This window comes from Cydia splendana, chromosome Z, assembly GCF_910591565.1.
Source record: "Cydia splendana chromosome Z, ilCydSple1.2, whole genome shotgun sequence".
NCBI classification, from domain to species: Eukaryota; Metazoa; Arthropoda; class Insecta; order Lepidoptera; family Tortricidae; genus Cydia; species Cydia splendana.
In genome coordinates, this window is record NC_085987.1 from 45,181,658 (window position 1) to 45,200,489 (window position 18,832).

At 37.2% G+C, this 18,832-nt stretch overlaps 1 protein-coding gene across 1 annotated transcript; it reads left to right on the forward strand.

The window, feature by feature from the left end:
• The first annotated feature begins 1,482 nt into the window (after positions 1-1,482).
• On the forward strand, positions 1,483-17,235 carry LOC134804679 (probable 3',5'-cyclic phosphodiesterase pde-5). Its single transcript, XM_063777796.1, has 8 exons — positions 1,483-1,627; positions 3,461-3,745; positions 4,581-5,148; positions 5,728-5,886; positions 6,512-6,684; positions 11,041-11,152; positions 12,015-12,095; positions 17,075-17,235. The coding sequence occupies exons 1-8, from the start codon at positions 1,599-1,601 to the stop codon at positions 17,222-17,224; spliced, it is 1,557 nt and encodes a 518-aa protein (XP_063633866.1). The 5' UTR covers positions 1,483-1,598; the 3' UTR covers positions 17,225-17,235.
• Positions 17,236-18,832: the final 1,597 nt, after the last annotated feature.

Sequence of the window (18,832 nt, forward strand, 5' to 3'; positions counted from 1 at the left end):
TGTGAAATTATCTAGATTCCGTACGTGTATCTTTACACCTTGATAAGATTTTATTTATCTTTCGTTATATTGCGGATTTTCAGTGGTAATGCAGTGGCCTGTAGCGATACTATCTCAGGGCCAAATAGATTATTGCCAGGCTTAATTTTTCTTCAAGTCCACAGTCGCATAAATCTTATTTAACAATATAGTGAATGTGCTTTGTGTAATACTTTACTTTCTTTTTTCTACAGTCACCTCTGACAGAAAAGATTTTTCAGCTCCTGTCGCTTATACGAAGCCACTGATATAAGAAATTAAGTATCGTAATATTCTGAAGCCCTAGTGTAAATTTCATTCTATAGCGTGACGAGCGTTCGCGTTTGCGTTAATGTCTATTTTCGTATAGGATTTTGAACAGCGCGCCAAGAGGGACGTTTTGGAAACTCAATATCCCATACAAAATGACACTTAACGCAAACGCGGACGTCACGTCACGCCATCGAATAAAATTTACACTAGGGGCCTTAGGGGGCCTTAGGGGGCTTAATCGCCTTTTACTGATATGTCACCGGATTTTCCAGGAGCATACACCAGAGCAGCACGCGCGAATAGCAAGACGTGTGATATTCGAGGGAGTACCATGGATTTTTAGTCGATATGACGCGCCGCGACTCTCTAGTTTACCTAAACATGTTATTCATCATCTTTATGTAAGTGAACGTTGAGGTGCTGTGAGTTCAGGCCGCGTAGCCAAAATGCCAATCGCTTACGCTCCGTAGCGATCGAAACGCAACTGTCACTGTCGCACTAATATGGAAGAGTGATAGAGAGACACAAAGCGTTTCGTTGTCGAAGCGATAGCGATTGTAACCTTGGCTAGGCCGGCAGGTTCTTCTCCGACCGCCGCTCACTGAGCACTGAGCACGGTCGTGCGTAACCGGGATCAAGGATATTGTTGTTCATCATCATCATCATCATCATCATCAGGCCTGCCTATCAGGAAGCCTATGTCCAGCAGTGGACCTCCTCTGGCTGATATTGTTGTTACTGAATTGTTATTTATAGAACAATCATTACGCATTTTAAGAAGCAATTTTCATGCGTTAGTTGCAAAAATAGTTACTAATTTTATATGCGGTTTATATAATCGCCTTTTTTTCTATCGAGCGTCATTTGTTTAATCAGGTTGTAAAACTGCGTTGTACATAGATCGTGTGCTCCTAGAACGGCCTCAAACTTGCTACTTATATTTTTTGGGAACCGTAATGATCTAAATGCTGGCTGAACCCACTGCACCTTAAATGATGTGGCATTGTGGTTTTATAGCTTTGTAATTAATCGCTAAAGCAATGCATACATACATTTTGTCAAGTTACTTAACTTGTTGTTTTTATTGAAACCATGATTAAGAACAATCGAACTCGTTTTTGTTACAGAAAAACCACCACGTCGCCTTTGTACCGTTCAAATACGAATTCGGTGCAATAGTGCTAGAAATTTGGAACGCAACAGCGTACACTGTTCACGAGAAAGTTCTGATACAGAGTCTGCCTAGACTCGTCAGTTTGACCCTGCCGTATCACAGCCGGTATCATTCTCTGTTGCAGGAGTCTAAAATGTCGGAGTTTCTGTTGCAGGTGGCGCAGTAAGTAGAACTGAGAGATGAAAATTATAAAGGTGCAAAGAATTGCTAATATTGTAAGATATTTAGATATGGGCGTACATAGTAACACATTACAATTATCTTTCTTATTTTTATTGGCTTATAAGAGTGTCCCACTGCTGAGCACAGGCCTCCCCTCTTTCCCGCCATTAGGTTATATCCGATACACGCTCCCGTCCATTCGGCAGCCGCGCCCTGTCCCACTTTAATGTGATAACACATTATCGCATTAGCTGGCCACTATTTCGCCCAGCGTATTAGTATCGCCATACAGCGGGGAAATACAGCCAGCCTTCTGGGCACCTTGCCCGTTGACGGCGATCTGGGCCAAATTTTTTAGCTTTAGTTTTTTAAGTTTTATTATGTTTGTTTATTTCTTTCTTTGTTTTTACCAAATAAAATTTCTATACGATCATTTATATTCTTCTTTCTGCTTTCATAAGTAATAGTTGCTGATTTTTAAAAAGCGTTTTTCAATTAAAATACATGTCAAGATCGCTTACCTTCTTTCTAATGCTAAAAAAAACGAACTATAGCTACAACTAGAGAGAAAATATTATGATCATCACACCATTAAAAGCTTTATTCGCCTGTTAGCTTGTTTATTTTTGCTAAACGAAAGAATTACTCTTTTAGACTTATTGGCAATTTTATGTAACTTTCTTATACATCACGATCAACTGCATTCATTGCGATTTGTTTGTAGCCGTGCGATTTTTTGTGACGTTTGGTATAGTTTGGTATTATCGATTCCGAATAACGTTCTAATAATATAAAATAAAACCCTGAACAGCTATTTTTCATTTTGATATGTTTGAAAGCAACCCTTTAAATAAATTGATGAGACAGCCGTATACAAGCCTCTTTTTAACCGCGTTACAGATGTGGTGCATAATTATTTTCCATCGTTTTCACGGAAACGCACGAACGTGTCTTGCTATTTCAGTCAGTCTCGGTACAAAATGTACTGACGTGAATTACGTTTCTGTATATTAATTACACTACATCTGTATATTATAATTTATAACTCTAAAAATTTTAAGTACTAACATCGAGTGCGATAAATGAGTTTAGTAGCAAATGTAAGAACTTGCACTAAACACTAATCAATCTATAATACACACATACACGGGCCTAAGGCCTTCTTATAACAAAAGGGACAAATAAAAAGGTAAGCGGAAAGGATCAGGAGTACCTAATTTCCTATAATATTTCACTGCATCACATTATAAACAGCACACGTAACACTTTTTACACATTTCTTTTGTTTGGGTTTTCCTCATTATTGGTTATTATCAGAAAATATACTTACGGTTCCATCTAATTACCACCGCCTTTTTTCATACAGGTACGGAGTCACGGCAATTAGATAGCAGGCATATTTCTTGATAATTTCTTGATAATTACCGATTTATTTTTGGCAATGGGAGAGGCATCACAAGCACTGATATCGCTGGATTATCGTTTTTGGGTTATCATTATGCACACCAGCTTTATCCACGTAATAAAATAACTGTCACTTTTTAACACCGCGGGATAGAAAGTGACGGCCACCGTTATCACGCTGTCACGTATAGACAAGCAAAGCATCGCATCGCATCGGCCTCCACAGGCACCAAACCCATTGTCTAAACAGCAATGCATAAGTTGTCTGAAATAGACGGAAAGGCCTGTGATGTGATGACGTAGACAAAAACGACCATCATCAATTTAAGTTTAAATCTGGTAAAAGTCAGTGTGAAAGGTATCGCAGTGGAAGCAACCAATGCATTTAACGATTGAGAGCAATTTATTAAAAGTATCCTTATATCCCAGGGCCGTATTCGAAGAGATGTTATCCCTGGACCAATTAATCAAGAAGATTCTAGAAGTGGCCCAGCATCTGGTTAGCGCCGACAGGGCATCCCTCTTTCTCGTCGACCACAGGAATATGGAACTGGTTTCCACGGTCTTCGATCTCCGCTACGAAACTGAGCAGGACAGCGACTTCTCAAAGAAAGAGATAAGAATGCCTATCAATAAAGGGATCGCTGGACATGTAGCGACATCTGGAGAAACAATGAATATTCCCGATGCGTATTCGGACCAAAGATTTAATAAGTAAGTCAACCATTTGGTGCACAAAGAGTATATTTTACGTACATAAGTGTTTATCGTTATCGACCACAAAATAATTCGGCCAAATGCGAATCAGACCACGCGTAATGAAGGATTTCGATGCTTCATCACTACACCTTATAAAACAAAGTCCCCGGCCGCGTCTGTTTGTGTGTTTGTATATTCGCGATAAACTCAATAACTACTGAACGGATTTTCATGCGGTTTTCAGTAATCAATAGAGTGATTCTTGAGGAAGGTTTAAGTGTATAATTTGTTAACCCGTGCAAAGCCGGGGCGGGTCGCTAGTACCTACAATAGAAAAAGCCATTCGAGGCACTTACATCGTTTTAATAAGAAGATAAGTTTATAGGAAAAAACTCACTAATGGTTCAGCTTATCATATTCAAATTAATTTTCGTGGAAATTATTAAAAAGTATTTTTGCACGCCTGGTATGTATAAATATTATCTTATCGTCTCCGAGTAAAATGGCTTTGACAATTACGGATAGACTAATAAGGACGGACATGAAGTAACTATACCCAAGGGTTCCGCGTTTGCCATTTTGACTACGGATTACTACGGAACCCTAAAAAGTAAGGAAAACACGATTTGGCTTGCACATAAATAATATTTATGTAAATCGCTTTTGTAACGCGACAAAATGTTAAAGCCATTCTCAAATAATATTTATTCAAACTTTATTTTTTTATTACAAATTAAATATCCACTCAGTGGTGGAGGTAATTAGACGCTACCGCATAAATATTTTCAGAGAATGGCAGTTTATTTGACTGGAATTTTGATTAATTAAAAATCCTCGTTTAAATTTATAGGGCAGTAGACGAAGCTACCGGATATCGTACTGCCAGCATCCTGTGTATGCCAATTAAAGTGAGGGGTAAGATTCTAGCGGTCGTACAGATGGTCAATAAAAGAGACAAGGAGTCTTTTGGGGCTGACGACGAATCAGCATTCCAAGTATTCTCTACATTTTTTGGACTAGCTCTACACCACGCAAAGCTATACGATAAAATAAAAAGGAAAGAACAGAAGTACAAAGTAGCACTGGAAGTACTTGGTTATCATAATGCCTGCTCTGAAGAAGACGTTAAAACCGTACTTAAAGAAAGAAGGAAAGGAGCAACGATCAACTACAATGATTTTGCTTTAAATCCTTTTGATGTTAGCGATATTGAGAAATGTAAAGGGATTTTAAGTATGTTTGATGATTTGTTCGATATATCGAAGTTTGACGTAACAGTTTTAACCAGATTCGTTTTGACTGTGAAGAAGAACTACAGAAAAGTGCCTTATCACAATTTTGATCACGGCTGGGCGGTTGCTAACTCAATGTATGTTATGTTGAAACGTGATACTGAAAACAGATTTAATTATAACAATGTAAGTAATGAAGAACGTTTCTAAAGCTTAACAATATTCTATTTAGCCCTGTAATAGTGTCGTTACAATTATAGTCCGACAAGAAATTTTAGAAAATTATTGAGGTCACATTTTTAACGTAAAATGTGTTTAGTTCCATTTTATTTAATTTCTACTATTTTAATTACGGTAATAACGTGCTGACGTCATTAATACTCAAATAAAATGTCAGCTACTAATTTCCAAACATTGTTTATTGGTACCTACGCTACGCAATCTTTCATCCTTGTATTGATGTGACTATTATATTGTATTTAAAACATATTTTTCTTGTATCTTAGACAATCTTTTTTTGGCATTTTGTTTTAAAATCTTTCATTATTACGAAATCTTTTATTCTTGTTTTCATCGGTGAAAATCGATGATTTTAACGTCTGTTGTCAATGTCTCTTTTACAGTAAAATAAATGAGTATCACTGAAAATAGCGAAGGTAAGATAAAATCTTGTTAGGGTATATATTGTCATCAAGTGACCAATCAGAGCAATGTATATACGGTTTGAAGGTATTTTTTTAAATATTCAGAGCAATTCTTTTTCAGAGGTTAGCATTATTCGTGGCTAGCTTGTGCCACGACTTAGACCACAGGGGATACACTAACAAGTTCATGAGCGAAATAGCGTCACCTTTAGCCGCCATATATACAACATCTACATTAGAGCACCATCATTTTAATATGACAGTAACCATACTCCAACAGGTTTGTTATGTTTTAACGTGAGTTTATAATCACACACTAAACGTCACAAATCACAATGTAGTAGTAGTAGTAACTAATTTGTTGTACACAACACAGGTTTACATAAAATTTACAGAAATACAGGTACAAAGGCGAACTTATCCCTATAAGGGATCTCTTTCAGCTAACCTTCAACATAACATTGTCATTGCGTTTATTATAAACGTTAATCTTTGCCAGTAACTCTTAACGACTAATCATAAAAATATCCACTTTTAATATATTTTATATCAAGTCATGGTAATTAAACCATAAACGGTCATTCTCAAAAATATGTCTGCGGTCTAATTGCCGCGATCCATACAAAATGTACGAAAATAGTCGTGGCAATTAGATGCAACCTCAGACATTCTCGGAGAATGACCATAACACATTTTCAATTAATGGCCTTAAAAATCTTTTTCGTATAGGAAATTATTTCGCAACTTTTCTTAAAGATAATATACCTTGCTAGTATAAATAGTATTCCTTTTTATAATCGCTTTCTTCATCTACCATAAATCAGTATTCAGTATATTACCTAATATAAAATCTTTCTAGTCTATCAGTTTCCGCCACTTCTAAAATATCCTTAATATTTTCCCAGGATGGTCACAATATTTTCTATCAGATGTCGAGCGGCGAATACAAAAATGTTCTGGACTCGATTCGCCAATGTATTCTGGCCACAGATCTTGCTGCGTTTTTTCCTAATTTAAAGAGGATTAATAAACTCGTTTTGGACACGTTTCAGTTTGATTGGAACGATGAAAGTCATAGGTACAGTAAAATGTGATCATTCTCTTGCCTTTGTCCCATTCACTTGGGGTCGGCGCAGCATGTTTTTCTCTTCCACACCTCTCTGTCGCCCGTCATTTCATCATTCACTTGCGTTCGTTTCATATCCTCTCTCACACAGTCCATCCACCTTTTCCTCGGTTTTCCTTACCTCGTACTTCCCTCCACATTCATTCGTAATACCTTTCTCGTCACATAAGTTTCATCCCTCCGCATCACATGCCCGTACCACGCTAGGCGATTTGCCCTTACTTTTTCTGTTATGTGTGCAACTTTCAGGCTTCCTCTTATAGACTCATTCCTTATCCTATCCATTCTCGTCATGTGCCTTTATCCACACACATATCATATCATAAACCTACATGATGCGTTAAAAAACCTGCATAAATGTATAAAAAAGTCTTATTTATGAAAATGTTATTATTGCGTAATACCTAATAATATAGATGTAGTGCATAATTGTTTTCCATCGTATTTTCTCATATTAGTCATGCTAGTTCAATCAATGTCAGTACTTTTTGCACCGAGTCTGACTGAAATAGCAAGACACGTTCGTAAGTTTCCGTGAAAATAGGATGGAAAATAATTATGCATTACATCTGTACGTCGATATCGATTTAAATAATAACGACATTCAAATTTCGAACTTCTCTGAAAAACAAAGTAATGTTATTCGATTATATTTCTAGTATCAGTCGAGATGACGTTTCATTGAGTGTGTGATCAAATGTCGCAATGGCGCTCGTAACATGCGGTTTCTGAACACATCTGGAAGAGCTTATAATATGTGTGTAATAAAGCAGTGTATGTATCTATATATAATTAAAAACACACTTGTACTTGTGATGTTTTTTTGGATTTGCTTTCAGCTTGTTTCATAAGCCCAACTTGCACACTCGTATTTTAATGTCTATCATTATATAACAGTCACATTAACTACTATTATTCTGCCGCCAACGCCATGCGAATTGGGAACTATGTTTATCCTTATCCTTCATGCTACATTTAATCCTACAGTATTTATGTATATATTGTGTATTATTTTGATTTCTAACACAGAGCACACATAAATATTCGGCAGTTCGAACCGGCCGAATACGAACATTGAAAAATATGCCGAATACCGAATAATTACCGAATATTTGGCCCATCTCTAGTCTACTCCTTTGCTTTATGATGGTTTATTAGACTCTGACCATACTAATTTTGCACAAACTTGGCATTAATAACGCATACTTATCCCTATAACTTATTGTAGCACTTGGCATGAAAACTTAGTGTGGTCCGACTATATTTTCCATATACATTGAATGGATGTAACAAAATGAACATCGAAAATTTGGACACTTTCAGTCATTTAATAAATAAAAGCGAGCAATCAAGCCAATCGTGCTACAGATGTAATGCAATAATTATTTTCCATCGTATTTTCACGGAACGTTCGAACGTGTCTTGCTATTTCAGTCAGTCTCGGTTAGGGCTTCCAAATACCGGACTTCTCACAATACCGGTATTAATACCGAAACTGTTTTCATCAATACCGAGATCCCGGGATCGCGGTATTGAATATGAATTGCTTTAAAAAAATATAGTTTTATTAAAAAGGGGAATTAAAAAGGGTTACTGTAACACCAGATATGTCCTAAAAGCTTTTAGAACAATAAACAATCAATGTCGCCATCTGCATTAATTTTATTTCACACTCCAGGTTGGCAATAATTTTATTCAACTGGTTGACTTCACCAGTCACATTTTTAGTCCAACAACCCACCAGCCTACTTTTTTCTAATTTCCGCCTAAATTAGTTTGCCATACTACAGTTCCTTGTTCCTTGCTCTTTTCTTTAAAATTTTTGATAAAATTTTAAGTACTAACTATATTAATCTCACTGTCAGGATTCATCCACCACCAATCATCAAATATTTATCTGACGTCCAGGCAACGATCTTATTTCAATAATAAAATAAGGGCTAGATGCAAGTTAGATGCGTCTGACGTGTAGTAAAAGCTTCTTAATACAGCCGAATATGACCATTCTAATGGATATAAACGGTTTATACTGCAAATTTTCCTTGTTTTTAAAAATACCGGGATCCCGGCATTGCATTTAAAAATACCGGTATTGAAAAATACGTTTAAAAAGACGGGATCCCGGTATTTAGGGATCCTGGGATCCCGGTATTGGAAGCCCTAGTCTCGGTACAAAAAGTACTGAGGTTGATTTAAGTAGCATGAGAAATACGAACATTTTCGAGAAAATAAGAAGGAAAACATTATGCACTACTGTACGTTAGGCTGAATTTGCTGAACATTACCACACGGTGACAATTTTTTAAAATAGTTTTTGCCGCGGATTGCCATACGGGGACAAGTTAATTCAAAATAGTGTTCACTGCAAAATCTTAGCTCATTGGTATGGTGGAACAATGGTTGAACAGACATTACTGATAGACAGACGTATGTCAAAGTCAAAGCCATCTTTCTATTTCATATTTTCACATAGCTTTGGTAAGGTGACAGCTGTCATCCAAATAGAATATTGCGTTTTAAGGTAGTCACCGTACCCACCCAAGCTAGGTGATAAATATTATAGTACTTACTTATATTTAATGTAGAGTAAGTCGCAGAGATAACAAACAAAATCCCCCCCCCCGCCCCTCTCTGCATATATACTTGTTTGCAACGGGGGTCAGTTATCTCTGCCACTAACTGTACCTACGGCACCAGTAAGATAATGCTTTCCAACCTTGAAGCTTTCTGATGGTTCCATAAGGTTTAACTGAAAAAAAATAATCCGTCCATTTTGGGAAAATATTTCTGCGGATGCATCTAATTATCACCATCATGGCTATTTTTTATACGGTCTTGGCAATTAGACCGCAGATATATTTTCTCAAATTTGCTGTTATACGTAACCATATGATTGACATATGATTACATTTTAATATAGCTTTGGGCCTGTATATTTGATTACCTACTTTAATGTTTTAGCGAAGAGTGTATGAATATTCTGTAGATTTTTTATCTTTTCATTGTTTCACCAACATTTAGGTACCAGCAGCATAGACCTCCTGTTTTTGTACTATGTTCAAATGTAATATGTACATACACTCTGTCACAGCGACCTTGTTAGTAGAAAAACGCGGCAAATTACAACATGTAGGCGCGACAAGTGGGTGCCCCTTAATACGCCCAACATTAATTGTGTGTAATTCGCATAACAGATTTGGCATAATATAATTGTGCATAACATTGCGATTTAAAAGTTATGCGTAATATTACGTTATGCCAATTTGAATTACGAGTATTACGTTATGCCAATTAATACAGACCCGCGACAAGTTGACTTCCCATAGAAAATTTGGATTTCGTGCCATTTTTACTGACAAAGTTGGTGAGTTTCAGTATATCATTAATGCATAAAATTCATTTGTGATGTTTCCATTTGGAATTATCTATTAATATGTTTTTCTTCTTCTTTAGGTACCACACGTCGTAGACACTGCACCATTTAATGTAAATATTCACATACATTTTACACCAATTACAAGCACGGAATAAATAATATATAAGTATGGCGTAAGACGAAATCACTTAAGTTTGCCTTTGGGACATCGATATATACAGATGTCAAATACGAACGTTTCCGAGAAAATACGATGGAAAACAAAAAGTCTTTGCGAAACTATTATTTATTCTGTGGTATAAATCTATCATCCTCGACTCATTAATCAATAAAATATAGTACATTTATCATTTTTTTGCAGGGACCCATTTCTCAAAAGCTTGTAACTTGTAATTAATACAAGTCCGTTTCTACCAAAAGCTGTCAAAAAGTGACATTCGCATGTATTACAAGTTACAAGCTTTTGAGAAACGGGCCCCAGATATACTTTTAACTCAAATCATTCACTTAAAGTCCTTTTGTAATCTATGTCACCGCACCAGTACTAAATAATTCTAGATTACAACTATTATCTTAAAAAATGCCTCACCTAATTACCGCCACCTTTTCCATACATTTTGAACTCATTTTTCGCATACATTTACATGAGATTTGAATTTGTGGCATTTGCAATGACATATGGCAATATCATCATTAATGTCAAATTTCCATGAAAATATGACGTTTATAATGACACTCACTCACTTTGTTCTGTTCAAGTTGGTGTAAAGACTGCAAAGTTAGCTGAAATGGACTCTAACAGAGAAGATCTTGAATTCAAATCTCGTAATGTTTCTGATTTAAAAATGCCAAAATAGTGTCAATAATTAGATAGGTGGAAAGGTAGAATTAAAGACGGTCTTTTCCACATTGACCTTAGTTGTATTTGTCAGGGTCCTTGGCCAGAGTTTCTGCATGACAGGCGCGGACCTCAGCGCTTCAGCGAAGCCGTTCGAATCCCAGCTCCAAACGGTGGAAATCATTTTCGACGAGTTCTATCAACAGGTATTTGTACTAATATTTCTTGCTTAGGGTCATTCTCAAAAAAATATGTCTGCGGGCTAATTGCCGCGACCCATATAAAATGTATGAAAAAAGTCGTGGCAATTAGATGCAACCGCTGACATATAGATAATGACCCCTTAGTCCACGAACTGTCGATTCCTAAGGGTTCACATGACAACACACTATAATATTAGACTAATACCGTTCGCGAAATGGGCCTCTGGAAAGAGAACGGTATTTAGTACCCGCTCAAGATCGCGACAAATGGAAAGTCATCTGCGAACCCTATGTCCCTAATAAGGTATAAATAGAATACATCATCATCATGCCACGCTATTGATGGCCAATTTCAAAAAAATATTGTGCTCTTGCGTGTACGACACCTTTTCACGCTCGTGGCAATTAGACCACAAATACGTATGTTTTCTGAGAATTGCCAAGCTTTTGTCTCATTCATTGACGTTGTAAATACTTCTGTATGCTGAATGATGGCGCACGCTATATGGTGAAAAATTATGTTCTTTGTATTTTAATATGAATTTTATCATTATATCTGTGCCCTGCTACCATAAAGTTTTCATCGTAGGTGATTGTGATAGGTTCACTCGTGATCCTGAGTAGAGTTTGTTCAGAAAGAGAAGAGTCGTAGAATGGAATGTATTGGAACCATACATTCCACGACTCTTTCCGCAAAGACTCTACTGACAATCAATTTCAAATTCTGTGATTAATTTGTGTCTTCTCATAATTTTCTATTAACTATTTGCAATTTTGCAAATATGAGCGACTACCATTTTTTTAAATGTACTAGTTTTGTAAAATAAAATCTAGTTTCTTGAAATTAGACTATTTCAATTGCCAGGGCGACCTAGAGAGGCAAGCAGGCCGCTCCCCTATCGCGATGATGGACCGCCGACGCCAAGACCAGCTCCCATCATGCCAGGTAATAATTCTTCTCTTACCTTATTTGCAACAGTCCGTAATATTAGGGGCATTTTCACATAGAGTCAGACCAAGAATAGTCTGCAGCGGATTTGATAGCCCACGCAGTGCAAGTGTTATATCAAACGTCAAACTTCTATGAAATTATGACGTATAAGTGACACTTGCACTGCGTGGACTATCAAATCCGCTGCAGACTTTTTTTGGTCCGACTCTGTCTGTACCCCTAGTGTTAATTTCATTCGATAACGTGACGTGACGAACGAGTTTGCGTTAAGTGTCATTTTGTATGGGATTTTGAGGTTCCAAAACGTCCCGCTTGGTGCGTTTTAAAAAATCCCATACAAAAATAGATATAACGCAAACGCGCACGCACGTCACGCTATCGAATGAAGTTTACACTAGGGGTTCAGTGTACCGTGTACCATTAGGGTCCCGTTAACAATCGTCACAAAACTGACGGTCAATGTCAAACCCCATAGGTACATTTTGCCAGGAGAGTGTCAGTTTAAAGTAACTTAAACACACCGCGCTTTAAAGTCAAAATGAAATTACAGACGTAGTGCATTATTATTTTCCATCGTATTTTCGTACGAACGTGTCTTGCTATTTCAGTCAGTCTGGGTACATAAAGCACTAAGATTGACTGAAGTAGCATGACAAATACGAACGTTTCCGAAAAATACGATGGGAATCAATTAAGCACTACATCTGTATGTAATATAATGTTACAGAGATGTATAAGTCTGTATGGTAACTTAAAAATTCAATTCGGAGATGTAAAAGGTCCCCAGTCATAGAAAATACTAATACTAGTAAGATGGAGGTGGAGGAGGAGGTATAGGTTCTCCAAGCGTCGAAATGAATGTTTTGCATAAGGGCTGCAAAACTAACAGTCTGGTGGATTCCATTAATTCTCATCGCCAATCAGAGCTGCATCCATATCGTGTTAATAGCCATATGAATGCAAAATCTGAAATGAAAACAACTGAATTGAATTAAATTAACAGTCAGCACTCAGCAGCTTCTTTACCAGTCCTCACTCGGTTTCATGGCTCCTCTACACGATGCACTTATGCGTTAGAGGGAGCAAGTGATATTGCTATCTCATTCTACCGCATTGCTGCGTCTCTTGGAGTGGCCGGCGTTAGCCCATCGTGTAGAGGAGCCATCACACATTCTTCTGTTTGTCTGAGAACAGTTAGACCGCCCGGGATTGTTCGTCAGATCTTCCCCACGGTTCAGGACAGCTTGTCACCTATGACGCCTGGTGACAACCACCTAAGACCCCGTTCCCAGTTGTCGGATGTTGGGCCCAAATTTTAATCGGATGTCCCAGTGGCAAAGAAAATCGGTGTCGGGCAAGTGTGAACAGCTTCATATAAGATTCACAGGGACATTCGATTAAAATCCGGGCCCGACATCCGACAAGTGGGAGCGGGCTATATGTAGTTAAAATGCCCTGAGTAGACTTCTATCTACCAATTCCCCATAAGAGAATGCGAAAAGCGTTTATTCCTCCCACCTATTTAAGTAGTTTCACTTTTGGTACTTTCTTGAGTAACCATGTGTCTTCAAAAAAAGGCATTTCGTCTCTCTTCATACTTCATGCATGCAGTTCCCATCTTGGCAATTAATCATGTGTTAGTTAATATCTTGTTAATTAATTAATTTTTGTCTTTAAACATTTACATACTTGCTGTATTATTTTATTAGGTCTTCAATTTAATTTTTCTTACATATTGGAAAATATGTTCGGTAAACCATCAAGTTTCTCAATTTTACCATTTTATCATATTAAGCTTACAATAAATTTAAAAGTGGAAAAATTACTGTGTTGGGTGAGACTTGAACTCACGGCCTCATCATCATCATCATTTTATAATTTTGCAATGAGCTTTTTGTCAGTTCTATGTTCCCGAGATTTTTAACCACAGACTAACCGAGGTGGTTAGTCTACTAGACGGAACACATAAGTCAATCGAGGTCACCACACATATGCTCTCCCGTACAAATTTAGTATGGCAGAGCGACCGCTAATTTCAGTTGCGCCCGCAATTAGGACCACTACTCGAGTATTTTAAAAATATTTATAATTATTAAGCTTCAAGGGTGTTCTTGGGTTATTATAGTATAAAATAGCTTGGAATACAACTCTGTTGCGCTGCTGGATTCGTAGCATTTTACAAGTAAAATTGTACATATATCTGGTGACCTCTTTGTAAACGCTTCGTAATGCGGTCTCTGTTTTTAACCCAGCTTTCTACCAACAGATATGCCCGGGCGGTGGCCAATATTAGATGACACTACGGCAGACCCCTCAGGGTTCACACTTCCCCTGAAACGTTTTATAGGTCTACCGTTTAACTGAGACGGTTATTAAGAGTTATCAACTTATCATGGTACGGACTGGTTGTAGGCTTGGCTGCATGTAGTACCCATGTGTAACGTATTGTGTTAAGTAATTAAATAGGTAATATATAAACTAGTTTCAGTCCCAAATCTCAGCTATCTTCACTGCGCAACTTCTCTGTAGCCGCCTGAGACGACAAAACGCTGGCTCACTCAATACTTATTACAAAGTTCTTGTTACATTTTCAATGACAATGTTCAAATTTCAGTTCGATAAAAGTGAAACATAGTAATATTGGGCCAGCGAAATGGTAGACCTATATAGCATGGCCTGCTCTGATGTATGTGTCAATCCTAGCAATGCACTCACGAGAACTTTCCAAAGTTGCGAAACTTTCCACATGAGAATTTCTCGGTAACTTCTGAGAATGTTCTCGAGAACGAGAATTTATTTACGTAGTTTATACCATGAATATTCACGATAATTTAGGTGTAGTCCTTATAATATAAGTAATTATTTTCTGAGCTGCACTCCAGTTTACACCAGTTATCAATTATCATCTTATCAACGGACAGTAAAATGCATGTCTATTGAAGTAATTATAGTAATTGGCATTGTTATATAAATAAGGTACTAGGTACGACAAAGTTTAAACAATAATTTCCATGTTGCAGGAATATTCTGAGAACATTCTCGAGAACGTGTCCGCTTTTTGGGAATGTTCTGCAATTTGTACATTGCTAGTCAATCCGTCGTAGTAGCTTGATGATTGATGAAAATATTGTTATAGGCCCAATAACATCCGACTAAGCTAAGTCTCACCTGACTTTTTATCAGCTAAAAGTGGCAAGGTCACATTAAAAATCATATTTTCATAAAAATTGTGGTCTAGGTACATAGTAGTCTCTCCTGCAATTTCCGTCAGTAGAAAAGAGCGGCTAATTTAAAAAAAAGTAGCCGCGAATGGTAATCGTCCCGTAGAGAATTTGAATTTCGCGCCTTTTTCTACTGACAAAGTTGTTTGACCGGCTATAATGTATTTTTACTAGAATAACTTGAGTAAATAATTTCCAAAATTAGGGTGTTGACAGTCATGGCATGTCGTCAGCAATGTCACCAGAACTACTAACTCACTGAGGCTTGTAAAATTTACGAATGAGGGTATCTATTTTATTGCATGGCTTTGCGACAAATTCGGTACGTCCCAGGGCCTACCGTGAACCATGTTCGACGTGCTGCCTCTCTGTCGCACTTGTTAATTCGTACGTAAGTGTGACAGGCAGGCAACACGTTGAACGTGGGTCGCGGTAGGCCCTCAGGACTCCTAGTGTAAATTTCATTCTATAGCGTGACGAGCGTTCTCGTTTGCGTTCAGGGGCTTATTTTGAAATTTGGCGCCCCGGGCCAATACGTTTCGCCGCCGCAGAAGTCAAGGAAGAAAAACAAAATGCAATCCACCAGGGGCAGCATATGCCACCCCCGGGGGTTGGCGCCCCGGGCCATGGCCCGGATGGCCCTAGGGTAAATAAAATACGCCCCTGTTTGCGTTATACAGTGAAACCTGGTTAAGTGGGACCTGGATAAGTGAGAAACCTCTATAGCTGGGACTGATGGTGCGGTCCCGACACTTTAGCACTGAATTACCTCTGTTAGTGAGATAAAACGAACCTCTATAACTGGGATTAGTTGTTGTGATTTTATAGTCACATTTACCTCTATAATTGAGACAGAGAGTGTATTTTACCTCTTTTACTGAGACTATATTTATAAGATTACATTTTCCTAATTGTTTTTTAGAATTTTATGGGAATTGACCTCTGTATCTGAGATAACGTCATTCTATGACCTCTCTAACTTGGACTTTATTGATCAATTTCCGTATTCTTACTAACTCTTAGTCTATCCACAAATTCCGCATTTACTTAATTGTGTATAAACGACTTCAAGATTGATTTAGTTACTTTATGTAAGTAGTTAATAACTATCGAAACGAAAGCTGAAATCTTGATAAGTAACACAAATAAACACATTTTCCTTTAATAAATTTCTAAGACGCAATGAAGTCCGTATCAAATTTAATTTTATTTTAAAATATCTATCCTTTGGAGGATTATTCAAAATAAATTCAAAGAAATATTTAAACAGACTTAAAAAATATTTAGGGACAAGGATTATTTTACCTTATTTATTTTTAAAGATAATTACAAAATACCTTATTAACCACCTCTATAACTGAAATATACTCTATTCTCACCTCTATTAATGGAACCCTCTGTAAATGAGACAGAAATGTATTTGTACCTGGCTAATTGAGAGCCTGGGTAAGTGGAATACCTCTTTAAGTGAGACAAATCTGCTCGTCCCTTGAAGTCTCACGTATCCAGGTTTCACTGTATCTATTTTTGTGGGATATTATATTGAACAGCGCGTTAAGCGGGACGTTTTGAATTTTCTAAATACTCAAAATCCCATACATAATGACACTTGACGTATACGCGTACACGACGCTATCGAATGAAAACGCGGGGTACTGTTATGTGTCCAATTTAAAGTATGAAACTTAACCATATCAAGGCGGTTTGACGTTAATAAATTTTGACTACTTTTCATTTAAATTTAACTTTCAGGTCGGATTCCTAAGCCAAATATGCCTGCCATGTTACACCATCCTAGAAGCCCTGTTCCCAAACACCAAACCGATGGTGGATATGGTCACCGCTAACCTGGAATGTTGGAAGGCGAGGGCAAAAGAGGCCGAAAAGAGTAAAGAGGAATAAATTACCTAACATAAACTAAAGTTGTTATGTTTTATGCGAGATTTTATATTCACGTCGAATTTTGGTAGTTCAATAAGTTAATAATATAAATGTATGCATGTATTCTGCGTTGTGAGTAATTGTAATATTGAAATATTTGAATGTTAATTATATAATATTTATATAAGTAAGTGCAAGTGCAAGTAAGTAATAACAAGTAAACGTTATTTTAGACTCTATTAAATAGTTACTAATTTGAAAAACGAATCGATCTATATACAATAGGTAGATACTTGTACCTTAATTACATATATGTACCTACCTCAAATCTGTATTTATTAAGAGCCAACGGGAGTGGTCATTTCTCCATACAAACGTACTCCTCGTTTTCCTCCGTGGTTTTTGAAGCTAGGGCAATGATTTTTTCAACACAGATTAATATTGTCAATATCTGTGTCGGACCGTTTTGCTTTTTTTGATATTTTTGTTTTTTAAGGCGCTAGAGCCCTTCAAAAATGGCCAAAATGGCCTAATTGACTATGCCGCAATGAGAGGCGTGGCATTCAAAACTGATATCAATTAGCCAAAAAAGCAAAACGGTCCAACACAGATAATTTCATAATCATTTAGATTTCCAAATTTGGTTACGATTGGTTAAGTTTTGGAGGAGGAAACAGAGGAGTACGAAACCTCGATTTTTGAGATTTTTACGCAGGATTTTTCGCCTTGTCCTTATCGCACTACTTTTAGGTGCCGCTTCCGTTAGCGAGACGGGTATATTTACCTAAAATATTTAAAACTCAGCTCCTGTTTCGTCTTAAGTACCATTGACCGGGGTGACTTTCAAATCCAGGGGCGACTTTAAAATTCTAGTTTTTAAGCCATAATATATATTTATGCGAGATTTTTTACAGTAGGTGAATATGAATATATAGTTATCTAACTATACTTGGTCAAGCAGATCTTGTCAGTAGAAAAAAGCGGCAAATTTGAAAAATGTAGGCGCGAAGGGATATCGTCTCATAGAAAATTTGAATTCCGCGCCTTTTTCTACTGACAAGATTTGCTTGACCATCTATAGTTACAGGAACATTTTCAGTAAATAATGAATAATGGTAATTCTATGGCCGTTTTAAATCTATCAAAGTAACCCCAAATTTTCCAAAGTCACCCCGGTCTACGGTACTACATTATCTATGTATATCTATAGCATCATTTATTGCTTTCCTTTAAAGTATGCGGTTGCCAAGCCACAATTAAGTACTTACCTTATTTTTAAAGTATGCGGTTGCCAGGCCACATTACCCTATTTTTAGAGTATGCGGTTGCCAGGCCACAATTACCCTATTTTTAAAGTATGCGGTTGCCAGGCCACCGAAATTGCTTTCAAAGTATGATACGCATACTAAAATTTGGTTACGATTGGTTAAGTTTTGGAGGAGGAAACAGAGGAGTACGAAACCTCGATTTTTGAGATTTTTACGCAGGATTTTTCGCCTTGTCCTTATCGCACTACTTTTAGGTGCCGCTTCCGTTAGCGAGACGGTTATATTTACCTAAAATATTTAAAACTCAGCTCCTGTTTCGTCTTAAGTACCATTGACCGGGGTGACTTTCAAATCCAGGGGC